The sequence below is a fragment of the Mustelus asterias genome, chromosome 15 (genome assembly GCF_964213995.1).
Source record: "Mustelus asterias chromosome 15, sMusAst1.hap1.1, whole genome shotgun sequence".
Taxonomy (NCBI): Eukaryota; Metazoa; Chordata; class Chondrichthyes; order Carcharhiniformes; family Triakidae; genus Mustelus; species Mustelus asterias.
In genome coordinates this window covers 87,586,844-87,604,082 of record NC_135815.1, presented here as the reverse complement: position 1 = coordinate 87,604,082, position 17,239 = coordinate 87,586,844, and the positions used below count along the sequence as shown (strand labels likewise).

The 17,239-nt window shown below is 51.2% G+C and overlaps 2 protein-coding genes across 6 annotated transcripts in view; one reads left to right on the top strand and one right to left on the bottom strand.

Annotated features, from left to right (window-relative positions):
* esr1 (estrogen receptor 1) overlaps window positions 1-17,239 on the bottom strand; it is an 887,250-nt gene that overhangs the window by 65,570 nt on the left and 804,441 nt on the right. For 4 of the 5 annotated variants that reach the window (XM_078230315.1, XM_078230309.1, XM_078230314.1 and 1 more), the window contains exon 9: window positions 12,444-12,473. The exons of the other annotated variant lie outside the window; for it this stretch is intronic. The gene's annotated coding sequence lies outside the window, so the exon portion shown is untranslated. Of the gene's footprint in view, window positions 1-12,443; window positions 12,474-17,239 lie in introns of those variants that run through there. 5 annotated transcript variants of the gene reach the window in all.
* The window catches only part of LOC144504750 (nesprin-1-like), a 603,924-nt gene that overhangs the window by 304,482 nt on the left and 282,203 nt on the right, over window positions 1-17,239 (top strand). The window contains exons 67-72 of the mRNA XM_078230493.1: window positions 1,700-2,026; window positions 4,831-4,983; window positions 6,608-6,775; window positions 10,612-10,788; window positions 13,916-14,062; window positions 16,503-16,628. Coding sequence (XP_078086619.1) covers window positions 1,700-2,026; window positions 4,831-4,983; window positions 6,608-6,775; window positions 10,612-10,788; window positions 13,916-14,062; window positions 16,503-16,628 — 1,098 coding nt within the window. The remainder of the gene's footprint in view (window positions 1-1,699; window positions 2,027-4,830; window positions 4,984-6,607; window positions 6,776-10,611; window positions 10,789-13,915; window positions 14,063-16,502; window positions 16,629-17,239) is intronic.

Below are 17,239 nucleotides of genomic sequence, written 5' to 3'. Positions count from 1 at the left end.
CTTAATTCCCTTATCGATCAGAAATCTATCTACCCGTGATTTAAACATATTCAACGAGGTAGCCTCCACCACTTCAATGGGCAGAGAATTCCAGAGATTCACTACCCTCTGAGAGAAGAAGTTCCCCCTCAACTCTGTTCTGAACCGGCCCCCACTTATTTTGAGGCTGTGCCCTCTAGTTCTGGTTTCCCTTCCAAAGATGTGCAGTTTAGGTGGGTTGGCCATGCTCAATTGCCCCTTAGTGTCCAAAGATCTGTAGGTTAAATGGATTAGCGGTGTAAATGCGCAGTGTTCTGGGGATAGGGCGGGGGAAGAGGGCCTGGGTAAGCCACTCTGTCAGAGAGTCAGTGTAGACTCAATGGGCCGAATGGCCTCCTTCCGCACTGGAGGGATTCTATGATTGCTGTGGGTTTGTGAGGAATGAGCAGTGCAGTGCGATGGGTTACACATCTGGAGGCTGAAGGGGGTGACTGTGGGGCATTGGGATTATTTTGGGGGGGTGCTGGATACAGGAGGGATTGAGAAGACTGTGGGCTTTTATTCTCCAGAGTTTACAACAATGAGGCGATCTCCTTGAAGTGTATGAAATTTTTACAGTGCCTGACAGGGGTAGATGCTGGAAGGATGTTACCCTGGCTGGGGGTCGGCGGGGTGGGTGGGGTGGTTCTAGAACAAGGGGGACACAGTCTCAGAATAAAGGGTGGGTTATTTGGGACCGAGATGAGGAGGAATTTCTTCACTCAGAGGCTGGTGAAGCTTTGGAATTCTCTGCCCCAGAGGGCGGTGGAGGTTCAGTCATTGAGTTTGTCCAAAGCAGAGGTCGATCGATTTCCAGATACCAGTAACATCAAGGGAGACGGGGATAGCACGGGAAGATGGTGTTGAGGTGGAAAATTGGCCATGATCCAGTTAAATGGCGGAGTAGGCCCCAAGGGGCCGAATGGCCTACTCCCTGCTCCTAGGTTCATGTGATGCGGAGAGAGATGGGCACCAGGATTAGTTTTGGGATCAATATCGAGCAGTGGGGAGAGAACAGGGAGGTGAATGGGGAGAGAGGCAAAGAGGGAATGGGGCACCGGGAATTCATTTTGGGATTGATAGTGGGCTGTGAGGTTCAGGTGGTGCACATTCTGCAGCCTGGACACACTGGACATCATTTCCACTCATAGAATCATAAATAGAACCCCTACAGTGCAGAAGGAGGCCATTTGGCCCATCGAGTCTGTACCGACCACAATTCCACCCAGGCCCTATTCCCGTAACTCTCATTTACCCTCTAATCCCCTGACACTAGGGTCAATTTAGCATTGGCCAATCAACCTAACCCGCACATCTTTGGAGTGTGGGAGGAAACTGGAGCACCCGGAGGAAACCCACGCAGACACGGGGAGAATGTGCAAACTCCACACAGACAGTGACCCGAGGCTGGAATTGAACCCAGGTCCCTGGCGCTACGAGGCAGCAGTGCTAACCACTGTGCCACCGTGCCGCCCTCCTTACGATCCTCTCAGCTGTCCCTCAGGGAGCTGTGAGACCAGTCAATGAAGATTAGTTAGCCCCTTTCGATCTGCGGTTAGTCTAGCAAAGATGTGTGAAAATCCTTCAGGGGAACAGTGGAACCGTCCACAAACCCGGAAGGTTCCTGAGGAACATTGCGGACAGTTCTGGCCTCTTGCTTTTCATATCCTTACATTTCCAGAGCCTGCACAATGACATTGACATGGGGAACAGCTTGCTGAAGATGATTCTTGAGAAGGGCGAGAAGGCCATCGAGTTCCTGGAGGGGCCCGAGGCCCGGAGTCTGCGGGAGGCCATGGACGGCCACATCGGACAACTGAACGAGTTGACCAGCTCCATCAGGAGGGAACGCGGCAACCTGGAGAAATGCCTGTACCTGACGAAGGAGTTCTCGGACAAGTACCAGAGCCAAAGCAAGTGGCTGGCGGAGTACCAGGCCATCTTACAGATCCCGGTGGACCCCAAGGTGGAACTGTACGAGAAGAAGGCCCAGCTGGCAAAGTACAAGGTAAGGGGGGATTGGGGGGGGGGGGGTGGGGCATGCTGGGAAAATAACTTTAAAAAAAATACTGCAGATGCTGGAAGTCTGAAGTAAAATCAGAAAATGGCGGAAAGGCCCAGCAGGTCGGGCAGCGCCTGTGGAGTGAGAAACAGAGTTAACGATCAGAATTTTACCGGCACACGGGCCCTGATTCCAGGGGCGGGCGAGGCTCAGAGAACAGCAATCTCCGTTGGCCTCGGGCGGGGTCTAACGAATCTCGGGCGTACGTGCAGGCAAAATCCTGCCCAACGTTTCAGGTTGACGGCCTTTCGTCAGAGCTGAGGAAAAGATAGAAACTTAATTTGTTTTGAGCAAGGGAGGCAGTAGGCGTAATGGTATTGTCACTGGACTAGTAATCCAGGGTAATGTTCTGGGGACCAAGGTTCGAATCCCACCACAGCCGACGGTGAAATTTGATTTCAATAAACATCTGGAATTAGAAGTCGAATGATGACCATGAAACCATTGATGATTGTTGTAGAAGCCTACGTGGCTCACTAATGTCCAAAGATGTGCGGGTTAGGTTGATTGGCCATGCTAAAATTGCCCCTTAGTGTCCTGAGATGTGTAGGTTAGAGGGATTAGTGGGTAAAATATGTAGGGATATGGGGGTAGGGCCTGGGTGGGATTGTGGTCGGTGCAGACTCGATGGGCCGAATGGCCTCTTTCTGTACTGTCGGGATTCTATGAAATGTCCTTTAGGGAAGCCACGGTGGCACAGTGGTTGGCGCTGCTGCCTCACAGCACCAGTGACCCAGATTCGATTCCCAGCTTGGGTCACTGTCTGTGCGGAGTCTGCATGTCCTCCCCATGGATTTCCTCCGGGTGCTCCGGTTTTCTCCTACAGTCCAAAAGACGTGCTGGTTAGCTGCATTGGCCATGCTAAATTCTCCCTCAGTGTACCCGAAGAGGCGCTGGAGTGTGGCGACTAGGGGATTTTCACAGTAACTTCATTGCAGTGTTATTGTAAGCCTACTTGTGACACTAATAAATAAACTTTATAAACTTTAAATCTGCCGTCCTGACCTGGTCCGGCCTACATGTGACTCCAGAGCCACAGCAACGTGGTTGAGTCTCAGCTGCCCTCGGGGATGGGCCCAGCCAGCGACACCCACATCCCATGGACGAACGAAAGAAAACACGAATAGCGGAGGGGGAAAGGTCTGTGACAGGGTGAGGGCCGGACCAAAGGTTCCGTGGGACCAAAGTTCAAGAGAGTCGGGAGTGAGGGTAGTAAAGGAAACAAAGGGTGTGTCCCGATGGGGTGTGAATGGCTGGATGGCAGCTGGCCGAATGCAGAGTGAAGAAAGGGGGGAAAAAGAAAATGAAGTAAACGTGACACAAGATGGTGGCCAGGATCTAAAATCGTTCCACTCAGCCTTGGGTGTGGAGTTGAAAGGTGAAGCAGTGACCCTCCAGCTTGCCTGTTGAGCTTCACTGGGACACGTTAGAAGGCCAAGGACAGGAAGGCCAGTGTGGGAGAAAAGCGTCTGGAAGTTCCGGCTAATACAGGAGGATTGAACAGGAGGCTTTCCCCAGCGCAGGTTACCCATTCTGAAACACCGGCCAGATCACAATAGGAATAGCCAGGCGTACTGTGAAATGGAAGGGATTTATATTTATCAAAGTGCTTTATAGCAATCGGTATTGCAATGTAGAGTGCGCCACAGCAAATTGTCCCCTAGAGCTCTTAGCGTACAGGTGTGTCAAGCTTTCATAAGACCATAAGATATAGGAGCAGAATTAGGCCATTCGGCCCATCGAGTCTGCTCCGCCATTCAATCATGGCTTCTCATTCTCCCACCTTTTCCCCGTAACGTTTCATCCCCTTACCAATCAAGAATCTATCGATATCTGTCTTAAATACACTCAATGGCCTGGCCTCCACAGCCTTCTGTGGCAATGATTCACCACCCTTTGGCTGAAGAAATTCCTCCTCATCTCGGTTCTAAAGGGTCGTCCCTTTACTCTGAGGCTGTGCCCTCGGATCCTAGTTTCTCCTACTAATGGAATCATCTTCCCCACGTCCACTCTCTCCAGGCCTTTCAGTATTCTGTACATTTCCCTCATTCTTCTAAACTCCATCGAAGACAGATCCAGAGTCCTCAGATGCTCCTAATACATCAAGCTGGACAAGATCCATCTCCCAAACGTGTGAAGGTCCTTAGTCTGAGCCTGTTATAGTCCAAAGTAATAGAAACAAACCCTCGGGTACTTTCTGGTGTTCTACTTCACTCCGAATACCATTCCCCCAAACTGCCTATCTACTTTGCCATATCGACATTGAAACTGTTCTCATTTTGTGTTTTATTCCATTTATGGGACATGGGCGTCGCTGGCTGGCCAGCATTTATTGCCCATCCCTAGTTGCTCTTGGAGGGCAGTTGAGAGTCAACCACATTGCTGTGGCTCTGGAGTCACATGTGGGCCAGACCAGGTAAGGACGGCAGATTTCCTTCCCTAAAGGACATTAGTGAACCAGACGGGTTTTTCCAACAATCGACAATGGTTTCATGGTCATCAGTAGATTCTTAATTCCAGATATTTTTTATTGAATTCAAATTCCATCAGCTGCCATGGTGGGATTCGAACCCGGGTCCCCAGAACATTAGTTGAGTTTCTGGATTAATAACTAGCGATAATACCACTAGGCCAGTGCCTCCCCACATTTTGCAGTTCATGATTCATGATAAGAATTCATTTTGAAACACGGTTGTCGCGGGGTTGCTGATTGGACGCTGCACACACCTCACATCTTTAATTTACCTCAGGCCATCCAGCAGACCATCGCCTCTCACGAGCCGGGGGTGAAGTTGGTGATCGAGAAGGGCGAGGCTGTCTTCGAGCTCATTCACGACCCTGCAGTCAGTGACAATCTGAAGAGGCTGCTGTCCGACTACCAGGAACTGTGCTCCACAGTAGGGGTAAGGGCCCACAGTAGGGGTAAGGGCCCTCGGGGTGAGGGTGGGGCCCACAGTGAGGGTAAGGGCCCTTGGGGTGAGGGTGGGGCCACAGTGAGGGTAAGAGCCCTCGGGGTCAAGGTAGGGCCCACAGTGAGGGTAAGGGCCTCGGGGTCAGGGTGGGGCCACAGTGAGGACAAGGGCCTCGGGGTCGGGGGGGGGGGGGTGGGGACACGACACAGTCAGGGTAAGGGCGCTCGGGGTCAGGCTGGGGCCCACAGTGAGGGTAAGGACCAGGGTGAGGGTTCAGGGTGAGGGTTCAGGGTGAGGGTTCAGGGTGAGGGTTCAGGGTGAGGGTTCAGGGTGAGGGTTCAGGGTGAGGGTTCAGAGTGAGGGTTCAGGGTGAGGGTTCAGGATGAGGGTTCAGGGTGAGGGTTCAGGGTGAGGGTTCAGAGTGAGGGTTCAGGGTGAGGGTTCAGGGTGAGGGTTCAGGGTGAGGGTTCAGGGTGAGGGTTCAGAGTGAGGGTTCAGGGTGAGGGTTCAGGGTGAGGGTTCAGAGTGAGGGTTCACGGTGAGGGTTCAGGATGAGGGTTCAGGGTGAGGGTTCAGGGTGAGGGTTCAGAGTGAGGGTTCAGGGTGAGGGTTCAGAGTGAGGGTTCAGGGTGAGGGTTCAGGGTGAGGGTTCAGAGTGAGGGTTCAGAGTGAGGGTTCAGGGTGAGGGTTCAGGGTGAGGATTCAGGGTGAGGGTTCAGGGTAAGGGTTAAGGGACAGGGTTAAGGGACAGGGTTCAGAGTCAGGGTTCAGGGTCAAGGTTCAGAGTGAGGGTTCAGGGTCAGGGTTCAGAGTCAGGGTTCAGAGTCAGGGTGAGAGTTCAGGATGAGGGTTCGGGCTCAGGGTTCGGGCTCAGGGTGAGGGAGGGTTCAGGGTGAGGGTCCAGGGTCAGGGTTCAGGGTGAGGGTTCAGGGTCAGGGTTCAGGGTCAGGGTTCAGAGTGAGGGTTCAGGGTGAGGGTTCACAGTTCAGGTTCAGGGTGAGGGTTCAGGCTGAGGGTTCAGAGTCAGGGTTCAGGTTCAGGGTGAGGGTTCGGGCTCAGGGTTCGGGCTCAGGGTGAGGGAGGGTTCAGGGTGAGGGTCCAGGGTCAGGGTTCAGGGTCAGGGTTCAGGGTCAGGATTCAGAGTGAGGGTTCAGAGTTCGGGTTCAGGGTGAGAGTTCAGGGTGAGGGTTCAGAGTGAGGGTTCAGAGTTCGGGTTCAGGGTGAGAGTTCAGGGTGAGGGTTCAGAGTGAGGGTTCAGGGTGAGGGTTCAGGCTGAGGGTTTAGGCTCAGGATTAAAGGTAAGAGCTCAGGGTGAGGGTCCAGCGCCAGGGTTATGGGTAAGGGTTGCAAATGTCCTTCTCCAACCTAGTCACAGACATAACTAATGGATTAATTAACATCCAGTAGATTTCTCTGGGAGTATTTGAGACTCCATTCCATACCAAACTCCCCTCTGAAGTGGCCAACAATTCTCAGTTGCAACGCCAGCTTTTCAGGGCAGCAAGAGATAGAATGAAGGGCCTCACAATGCTCAGAGCCCAAGAATGAGTTTAAGGAAATCCCAGAGACTGTTGTGAAGGTTGTAGTGAGTATATTGCTGCTCTTTCTTTCCCAGGTGTGTGTGCAGACTCTGGAAGAGACGGTGAGAGAGCACGAGGACTATAACAGTAACCTACAAGAGGTGGAGAAGTGGCTGCTACAGATCTCCACCAGGCTGGTGGCCCCGGACACCACCCACAGCACCAACCTGGAGATTGCCACGCAGAATCTGGCGAGGCACAAGGTGCAGAACAACTTTACATTCTAAACAAATTGCTTTTATTGGAAAACTCTCAAGGTCAGGATTAAGTGTATTCCCTCGCCCCGTGTGTGTATTCCTCGGCCCTGTGTGTGTATTCCTCGGCCCTGTGTGTGTATTCCTCGGCCCTGTGTGTGTATTCCTCGGCCCTGTGTGTGTATTCCTCGGCTGTGTGTGTGTATTCCTCGGCCCTGTGTGTGTATTCCTCGGCCCTGTGTGTGTATTCCTCGGCTGTGTGTGTGTATTCCTCGGACCTGTGTGTGTATTCCTCGGCTGTGTGTGTGTATTCCTCGGCCCTGTGTGTGTATTCCTCGGCTGTGTGTGTGTATTCCTCGGCCCTGTGTGTGCATTCCTCGGCTGTGTGTGTGTATTCCTCGGCCCTGTGTGTGTATTCCTCGGCTGTGTGTGTGTATTCCTCGGCCCTGTGTGTGCATTCCTCGGCTCTGTGTGTGTATTCCTCGGGTCTGTGTGTGCATTCCTCGGCCCTGTGTGTGTATTCCTCGGCTGTGTGTGTGTATTCCTCGGCCCTGTGTGTGTATTCCTCGGGTCTGTGTGTGTATTCCTCGGCCCTGTGAGTATATTCCTCGGCTCTGTGTGTGTATTCCTCGGGTCTGTGTGTGCATTCCTCGGCCCTGTGTGTGTATTCCTCGGCCCTGTGTGTGTATTCCTCGGGTCTGTGTGTGTATTCCTCGGCCCTGTGTGTGTATTCCTCGGCTGTGTGTGTGTATTCCTCGGGTCTGTGTGTGTATTCCTCGGCCCTGTGTGTGTATTCCTCGGCCCTGTGTGTGCATTCCTCGGCTGTGTGTGTGTATTCCTCGGCCCTGTGTGTGTATTCCTCGGCTGTGTGTGTGTATTCCTCGGCCCTGTGTGTGCATTCCTCGGCTGTGTGTGTGTATTCCTCGGCCCTGTGTGTGTATTCCTCGGCCCTGTGTGTGTATTCCTCGGCCCTGTGTGTGTATTCCTCGGCTGTGTGTGTGTATTCCTCGGCCCTGTGTGTGTATTCCTCGGCTGTGTGTGTGTATTCCTCGGCCCTGTGTGTGTATTCCTCGGCTGTGTGTGTGTATTCCTCGGCCCTGTGTGTGTATTCCTCGGCTGTGTGTGTGTATTCCTCGGCCCTGTGTGTGCATTCCTCGGCTGTGTGTGTGTATTCCTCGGCCCTGTGTGTGTATTCCTCGGCTGTGTGTGTGTATTCCTCGGCCCTGTGTGTGCATTCCTCGGCTCTGTGTGTGTATTCCTCGGGTCTGTGTGTGCATTCCTCGGCCCTGTGTGTGTATTCCTCGGCTGTGTGTGTGTATTCCTCGGCCCTGTGTGTGTATTCCTCGGGTCTGTGTGTGTATTCCTCGGCCCTGTGAGTATATTCCTCGGCTCTGTGTGTGTATTCCTCGGGTCTGTGTGTGCATTCCTCGGCCCTGTGTGTGTATTCCTCGGCCCTGTGTGTGTATTCCTCGGGTCTGTGTGTGTATTCCTCGGCCCTGTGTGTGTATTCCTCGGCTGTGTGTGTGTATTCCTCGGGTCTGTGTGTGTATTCCTCGGCCCTGTGTGTGTATTCCTCGGCCCTGTGTGTGCATTCCTCGGCTGTGTGTGTGTATTCCTCGGCCCTGTGTGTGTATTCCTCGGCTGTGTGTGTGTATTCCTCGGCCCTGTGTGTGTATTCCTCGGCTGTGTGTGTGTATTCCTCGGCCCTGTGTGTGCATTCCTCGGCTGTGTGTGTGTATTCCTCGGCCCTGTGTGTGTATTCCTCGGCTGTGTGTGTGTATTCCTCGGCCCTGTGTGTGCATTCCTCGGCTGTGTGTGTGTATTCCTCGGCCCTGTGTGTGTATTCCTCGGCTGTGTGTGTGTATTCCTCGGCCCTGTGTGTGTATTCCTCGGCCCTGTGTGTGTATTCCTCGGCCCTGTGTGTGTATTCCTCAGCCCTGTGTGTGTATTCCTCGGCCCTGTGTGTGTATTCCTCGGCCCTGTGTGTGCATTCCTCGGCTCTGTGTGTGTATTCCTCTGCCCCGTGTGTGTATTCCTCGGCCCTGTGTGTGTATTCCTCAGCTCCGTGTGTGTATTCCTCGACCCCGTGTGTGTATTCCTCGGCCCTGTGTGTGTATTCCTCGGCCCTGTGTGTGTATTCCTCAGCTCCGTGTGTGTATTCCTCGGCCCTGTGTATGTATTCCTCGGCCCTGTGTGTGTATTCTTCGGCCCTGTGTGTGTATTCCTCGGGTCTGTGTGTGTATTCCTTGGGTCTGTGTGTGTATTCCTTGGGTCTGTGTGTGTATTCCTCTGCCCTGTGTGTGTATTCCTCGGGTCTGTGTGTATTTCTTGGGTCTGTGTGTGTATTCCTCTGCCCCATGTGTGTATTCCTCGGGCCTGTGTGTGCATTCCTCGGGCCTGTGTGTGTATTCCTCGGGTCTGTGTGTGTATTCCTCGGGTCTGTGTGTGTACTCCCCGGCCCTGTGTGTGTATTCCTTGGCCCTGTGTGTGTATTTCTATTCCCTGTGTGTGTATTTCTCGTCCCTGTGTGTGTATTCCTCGGGCCTGTGTGTGTATTCCTCGGGCCTGTGTGTGTATTCCTCGGGCCCGTGTGTGTATTCCTCGGCCCTGTGTGTGTATTCCTCGGGCCTGTGTGTGCATTCCTCGGGCCTGTGTGTGTATTCCTCGGGCCTGTGTGTGCATTCCTCGGGCCTGTGTGTGTATTCCTCGGGCCTGTGTGTGTATTCCTCGGGCCCGTGTGTGTATTCCTCGGCCCTGTGTGTGTATTCCTCAGCTCTGTGTGTATATTCCTCGGGCCTGTGTGTGTATTCCTCGGGCCTGTGTGTGTATTCTTCGGGCCTGTGTGTGCACAGTAACATCGGAATGACTGTCTCTCATTCGGCCATTCAGATGGTAGCTGGTCTGTACTCAATCCTTGTTGCCTGGTTTTGTCCCACATCCCTCAATATCTAACCCATAAACTGTACAGATCACAGCCTGGAAAGTTCCGGTGCATCCTGTGCATCCACAACTTATTGGAGGAGGAGAATTCTAGATTTTCAGACCCCTTTGAATGAAGAAATGTTTTCTCACATCAATCCTGGATGGAATTGTTCTCACTTTAAGTTTGTGCCTCTTTATTCCGGATGTCCATCAGAGGAAACAGTATCTGTCTATCTATCTATCTGTCTGTCTGCCTGTCTGTCTATCTATCTATTCATCTATCTCCCTCTATCTTTCCTTCTATCTATCACCCTCTAACATTTCTTCACATAGAGGAGAGTAGAAAAGTTGGCTTGATTGCCAACTTTCTCCCTCAAAAATCTAGAACTCACCCTCAAAAATCTGGAACTGTCACCTCAAAGATCTGGAACTTTCACCCTCAAAAATCTGGAACGGTCACCTCAAAGATCTGGAACTTTCACCCTCAAGAATCTGGGATATTCCCCCTCAAAAATCTGGAACCTTCACCATGACAAATCTGGAACTGTCACCCTTAATAATCTGGAACTGTCACCATCAATAATCTGGAATATTCTCCCTCAAAAACCTTCAGAAATCTGGAACTGTCATGCTCAAAATTCTGGAACTTTCTCCCTCAAAAATCTGGAACTTTCTCCCTGGAGAATCTGGTAAGACAGGGGATCAGTTGAAAATTTCAGAACCGTGATTGATAATTCTTTTGTTGCACATTGGTAATAGGAACCAATGCCAATCGAGACTGAGGATATAGATGAGTGATGATCTAGCTGAAGGGGCTGAATGGCCTCCTCCGGTGTTGCCAATGATGCTCAGTTACCGTCACACTGAGCACGATATCTGCAGGATGATCCAATGTGACCCAATTTGTTTTTCTCTCCTAATAGCCAATCATGGAGGAGATTGCTGGTTTTGAACATGCCTTGGCAAGCCTGAGGAGCAAGGGTGACGGCCTGATTGCCAACTGCACCGAGGAACTTCAGGGGAAGTTTAGGCATCAGGTCCAAGGTCACCTGCAGGGAATCCGGGACAGTTATTCCGCCATCTGTAGCACGGCTGAGAGAGTAAGGATGAGTCATCACACTCACAACCACACTTGTTTTGTATCTTTCTGACTTTGGCGGGCGGTTTTCAAATCGAGACGTGAACCAGGATTCTAAATCTCAGAGTGGGGGGGTGGAGGGGGCGGGGGGGGGGGGGGGGGGGGGGGGGCGGGGACGGTGGGGGCAAGTTGAAAGACAGGACATTGTCTCGACAAACACTGTGGGGTGATTCCCCTCATACTAGTATGGTCAGATGCATCTGCAACAGTTAAATTGGTGAGGAACAGGTCAAGTATGTTTTTTCATTGCCTAACTGCATCTTCCTGAAATAAAGAAAATAGGAGCAAGAGTAGGCCATTCGGCCCTTCGAGCCTGCTCCGCCATTCATTTTGAGCATGGCTGATCATCCAGTTCAATACTCTGATCCCCTCTTTTCTCTCATATCCCTCGATCCCTTTAGCCCCAAGAGCTATATCTAATTTCTTCTTGCAATCAGACAATGTTTTGGCCTCAACCACTTTATGTGGGAGTGAATTCCACACATTCACCACCCTCTGGGTGAAGACATTTCTCCTCACCTCAGTTCTAAAAGGTTTACTCCGTATCCTCAAACTATGACCCCTAGTTCTGGACTCCCCCCACCATTGGGAACATTCTTTCTGAATCTACCCTCTCTAACTCTGTTAGAATTTTATAAGTTTCATAGAATCCCTACAGTGCAGAAGGAGGCCATTCGGCCCATCGAGTCTGCACCGATCACAATCCCGTCCAGGCCCCTACCCCGGTAACCACACATATTTACCCCCTGACATTAAGGGGCAATTTAGCCTGGCCAATCCACCTAACCTGCACATCTTTGGAGTGTGGGAGGAAACCGGAGCACCCGGAGGGAACCCACGCAGACACGGGGAGAACGTGTAAACTCCACACAGACAGTGACCTGAGGCTGGAGTCGAACCCGGATCCCTGGCGTTGTGCTAAGCAGCAGCGCTAACCACTGTGCCACCGTGCCGCCCTCTCACTCTTCTAAACTGCAGTGAATATAATCCCAACCGATTTAGTCTCTCCTCATATGACACCCAGCTCTGCCAGTGTGACAATCTGTCAAACTCCTGCGGCCTGCGTTATTTTGGGTAAGACACTGAGAGACTCAGCGTCCTTGAGCTGGGCTTCAGACACCAACCAAATTAATGAGGGCACCACCCAGCTGGAACTGTCTGGATGCAGGATGGTGCTTGTGTCATCCCTCCTGTCCCTTCCTGTGCCCTGAATGTCTGAGTGAGGCTGGTCACAAGGGTAGGTTGTCCACAGCACTGCTTCTGCCCAGTGTTCCATGAGGTGGGAGCTTCGATAGGATTGAAGCTGTTTCCTTTCAACGCAATATCAGTCTTCTTTTCACAGGATCATAGGATCCCTACAGTGCAGAAGGAGGCCATTCGGCCCATCGAGTCTGCACCGACCACAATCTCAACCAGTCCCTATCCCCATAACCCACTTATTTACCCTGCTAGTCCCCCTGACACTAAGGGGCAATTTATCATGGCCAATCAACCTAACCTGCACACCTTTGGACTGTGGGAGGAAACCGGAGCACCCGGAGGAAACCCACGCAGACACGGGGAGAAAGTGCAAACTCCGCACAGAGAGTGACCCAAGGTCGGAATCGAACCCAGGTCTCTGGCGCTGTGAGGCAGCAGTGCTAACCACTGTGCCACCATGTCCGTGCCTGATCAACCCCCTTGGTTGTAGGAGAAAGGCAAAGAGAGGGTGGCAGGGGCTAGACTTGGCACATCTTTTGCACTTTTCCCATGAGGCCTCTGGTAGGGATCAGATCAGATACTCCAAAGTATATTATGAAGTTGGCCCAGACTCCAACTATTTCTTTGGTTTTGGCGTTAGTGTGAGGATAAGGTATGTTTCACTCCAGATGTGATTCTATTGACCCAATAGGAAGCTTTTATTAAAACAAACTTTATTTAACAAAATGGTTAACATGTAACAAAAAGAATTAGCATACCTTTTACCTTAAACCTGACCAGCTGTAATTTTTAACTGCGAGCTATTTCTATTAGTTTCAATTTAAGCAGTATTCCCCATAGACACCAATTTCTCTGAAGAATCAGTTAGCAAGACACACAGGCTTACATGAATTCCTAGTCCTCCAGTCTTTTAACCCCTCTGGACAAAGATGCAGAGAAACACCTGTCTTCTGATGCTCAGACAGCAGCTTCCAGAGGAAAACCTGTTGTCACACGGCCGAACTCCAGTGAGAGAGGAGAAAACACCTCTTGTCTTTTGCAGACCTCTGGAGAGAGATACCTCTTTCCCAGCGGGTTCCAGACTTCAATTTTCAGAAAGACGGAGAGAGAGAGGGAAAAAGCTACTGCTCTTTTCAAACACAAACTGCAACTGCCTGCTTGTTTTCTCTCTGTAAGCCTAGCTCCACGCACTCATATAAATTTCTTCTCAATCAACCTATTCAAACCCAACTCTGAAACCCCAGGGAATAACTCTTAAGAATAACAGTAATACATTAGCCTAAGTTAAAACAAACACTCTAGTAATTAGGAGCAATTATAAGTTTAAAGTTTATTTATTAGTGTCACAAGTCGGTTTACATTAACACTGCAATGAAGTTACTGTGAAAATCCCCCAGTCGCCACACTCCGGCGCCTGTTTGGGTACACTGAGGGAGAATTTAGCATGGCCAATGCACCTAACCAGCACGTCTTTCGGACTGTGGGAGGAAACCGGAGCACCCAGAGGAAACCCACACAGACACGGGGGGAATGTGCACACTGCGCACAGACAGTGACCCAAGCGAGAAATCGAACCCGGGTCCCTGGCGCTGTGAGGCAGCAGTGCTAACCACTGTGCCACCGTGCCGCCCACCCAATTAACCTGCATGTTGAGCTGCCAGCTGTAGACAGTCGGCGCCGTAATCAGAGCTGAAGTACAAACATACCCTTCACCAGAAACATGATATGGAATACATTTCTTAAAGGCACAGTATCGTCACACTTTGCAGAGGGAACAACGTCCCAATGGGGTTGCTGTTGGCAAGACGTGTACAGCAAGCTGCGAACAACACCGGTTAACCCGATAACTCTCAGATCACTAACTCTGTTGCCCTTTGTCTTTGTCCCAGCTGTACCAGACTCTGGAACGGGAGCTCCAGAGACACGTCAGCCACCAGGACACCTTGCAGCAGTGCCAAGCCTGGCTCCAGTCTGTACAGCAGGAGCTGGAGCCTCAAGCCCGTCCTCCAGTCAGCCCCCAGAAATCGCTCAAACAGGTAACGACACACTGGGAATACTGCCTTCAATTCCGGTCGCTGCATTATAGGAAGGATGTGGAGGCTTTGGAGAGGGGGCTGCACAGGTTTACCAGGATGCTGCCTGGATTCGAGAGCGTGAGCCATAAGGAGAGGGTTGTTTTCTTCTGGAGCGACGGAGGCTGAGGGGAGATCTAATCGAAGTCTATAAAATTATGAGAGGCACAGATAGGATTGACAGTCAGAATCCTTTTCCCCAGTGTTGAAATGTATAATACTAGGGGCCATGCACTTAAGGTGAGAGTGGGAAAATTCAAAGGAGGTGTGACGGGCAAATTTTTTACACAGAGAGTGGTAGGTGTCTGGAATGTGCTGTCAGGGGTGGTGGTGGAGGCAGATACGATAGGGGTGTTTGAGGGGCTTTTAGATAAGCACATGAATACGCAAGGAATAGAGAGATATGGACCACGGGCAGGCAGAAGGAATTAGTTTAATTTGGCGTCATGTTGGGCACAGCATTGTGGGCCGAAGGGCCTGTTCCTGTGCTGTACTGTTCCAGGTTCTAACTCGAGCTCCTGCGCCAACCCCCCTCCATCCCCATAGCATCCCCAGTGTTATCCAGCATGGATCTGCAGAAACTCTGGAGTGATGCTGCACCCAACTGTTCTGAGACCTTTTTACACCTTCAGACGTGGCGGCGAGGGCGACATTTGTGAATTTAATGTGCGATCGATCGTACATCTCCAGCTGTAAGTGCTGACAACTTGCCTTTTTATCATTCATTCGTGAGTTGTGAGCATCTCGAAGCCCTAATTGCCCTTGAGAAGGTGGCACTCAAATGCTCCCTCCGTGTCAGATCCATAGAATCCCTACAGCGCAGAAGGAGGCCATTCGGCCCATCGAGCCTGCACCGACAACAATCCCACACAGGCCCTATCCCGTAACCCCGTGTATTTACCCTGCTAATCCCCCTGACACTAAGGGGCAATTTAGCACGGCCAATCCACCTAACCCGCACATCTTGGGACTGCGGGAGGAAACCGGAGCACCCGAAGGAAACCCAAGGGGAGAACGTGCAAACCACACACGGACAGTCACCCGACGCCGGAATCGAACCCGGGTCCCTGGTGCTGTGAGGCAGCAGTGCTAACCACTGCGCCACCGTAACAGGCCTTCTGCTGGCAGCCCTGGCATCCATGCGGTCCACGTGCTCCCGTTGTGCTGACAGGAGTTTGACCCAGCCACAGTGAGGGGATAGCGATGTATTTCCAAGTCAGAATGGTGAGTTGAGAGGGGAGCTTGCAGGCGGTGGTGTTCCCATGTGTCTGCTGCCCTTGTGATTCGAGATGGCACAGGTTACAGCTGCTGTCAAAGGAATCTTGAAAGGTTACTACTGTGTACCCTGCACAGAGAATGCACTGCGCTGGCATTGAAGGGATTCATGTGTAAGGTGATGGATTGGCTGCCAATAAGGCACACTTCTTTGTCCTGAATGACACTGAGATTCATGGGTGTTGTTTGTGTTGCATTTATCCAGGCAAGCCAAGAATATTCCATCACATATTCCTGCAATAGTAAATGTGTCTCTGTAAAGCTAATTATTAACGAGTTTCGGAAAGAATTCTTCTCATTTCAGCCTATTTCTCATTCACGTATGTTCTGTTGATAAACAATATGAGATCTTTCACTTCATAATTTGACTCCAAAAGCAAGGAAGTTGATTAATCAGTTGGAGTACTGTGCCCAATTCTGAGTACCATTCTGTCTAGACCCTGTATGGTCTTAAGTCACCCAAGCCGGGAATTGAACCCAGGTCACTGCCTCACGGCTCCAGGGACGCGGGTTCAATTCCCGGCTCGGGTCACTGCCTGTGTGGAGTCTGCACATTCTCCCCGTGTCTGTGTGGGTTTCCTCCGGGTGCTCCGGTTTCCTCCCACAGTCCAAAGATGTGCGGGTTAGGTGCATTGGCCATGCTAAATTGCCCCTTAGTGTCCCGGGATGCGTAGGTTAGAGGGATCGGCTGGGTAAATGTGTGGGGTTCGGGGATAGGGTCCTGGGTGGGATTGTGGTCGGTGCAGACTCGATAGGCTGAATGGCCTCCTTCTGCACTGTAGGGATACTATGAAATTAAACACCTCTAGCAACTCTCCTCTCGAACTGTTCCAGGGAGAACAGCCCCATCTTCTCCAATCTAGCCACATAGCAATGGTGACCAGAACTGCACACACTGCTCCAGTTGTGGCCTCACCAATGTTTTATACAATTCCAACATCATATCCTTACTTTTGTATTCTAGACCTCTGCCAATGAAGGATTGTGATTCAGTCTACACTACGTACCACCTCAGGGTCTTTGTTTTGTTATGAGAAGTGCTCAAATTGTTCCCATTGTGAGTGTATTGTGCAGGGTAGGTTAGGTTGCACGATATAAGGCTAATAACTCTGTATACGCCTTGCTGCAGGTGAAATACTATCGGGCTCTGCAGGAGCAGGCAAGTACTTACCTCGAGCTGCTTTGCTCCATGTGTGACCTATCCGATGACACCGTGAAAAAGACAGCGGCAGAGATCCAATACACCAAGCAAGCGGTAATCTATCTGTCTCTCTTCTTTGGCCTGTTCTCGATGCGCTATTTCTATTATAATCCAGAGGAGGTGACGGCCTAGTGGTATTATCGCTGGACTATTAATCCAGCAACTCAGCTAATGTTCTGGGGACCCGGGTTCAAATCCCGCCACAGCAGATGGTGGAATTTGAACTCAATAAAAAATATCTGGAATTAAGAATCTACTGATGACCATTGTTGATTGTTGGAAAAACCCATCTGGTTTACTAATTGTCCTTTAGGGAAGGAAATCTGCTGTCCTTACCTGGTCTGGCCTACATGTGACTCCAGAGCCACAGCAATATGGTTGATTCTCAACTGCCCTCTGAACAAGGGCAACTAGGGATGGGCAATAAATTCTGGCCAGCCAGCGACGCCCAAGTCCCACAAATGAATAAAGAAAGAAACTCCAAGGTGTTTTATGAAGTCAACCTAGACCATAGGTTTTGCACTTTGAATGTTTGGCATGGGTAAGCATAAGATGCTTCACTCCAGCTATGATTCAAATGACTCACTAGGGAGACACAGTGGCACAGTGGTTGGCACTGCTACCTCACAGCGCCAGGGTCCCAGGTTCAATTCCAGCCTAGGGTC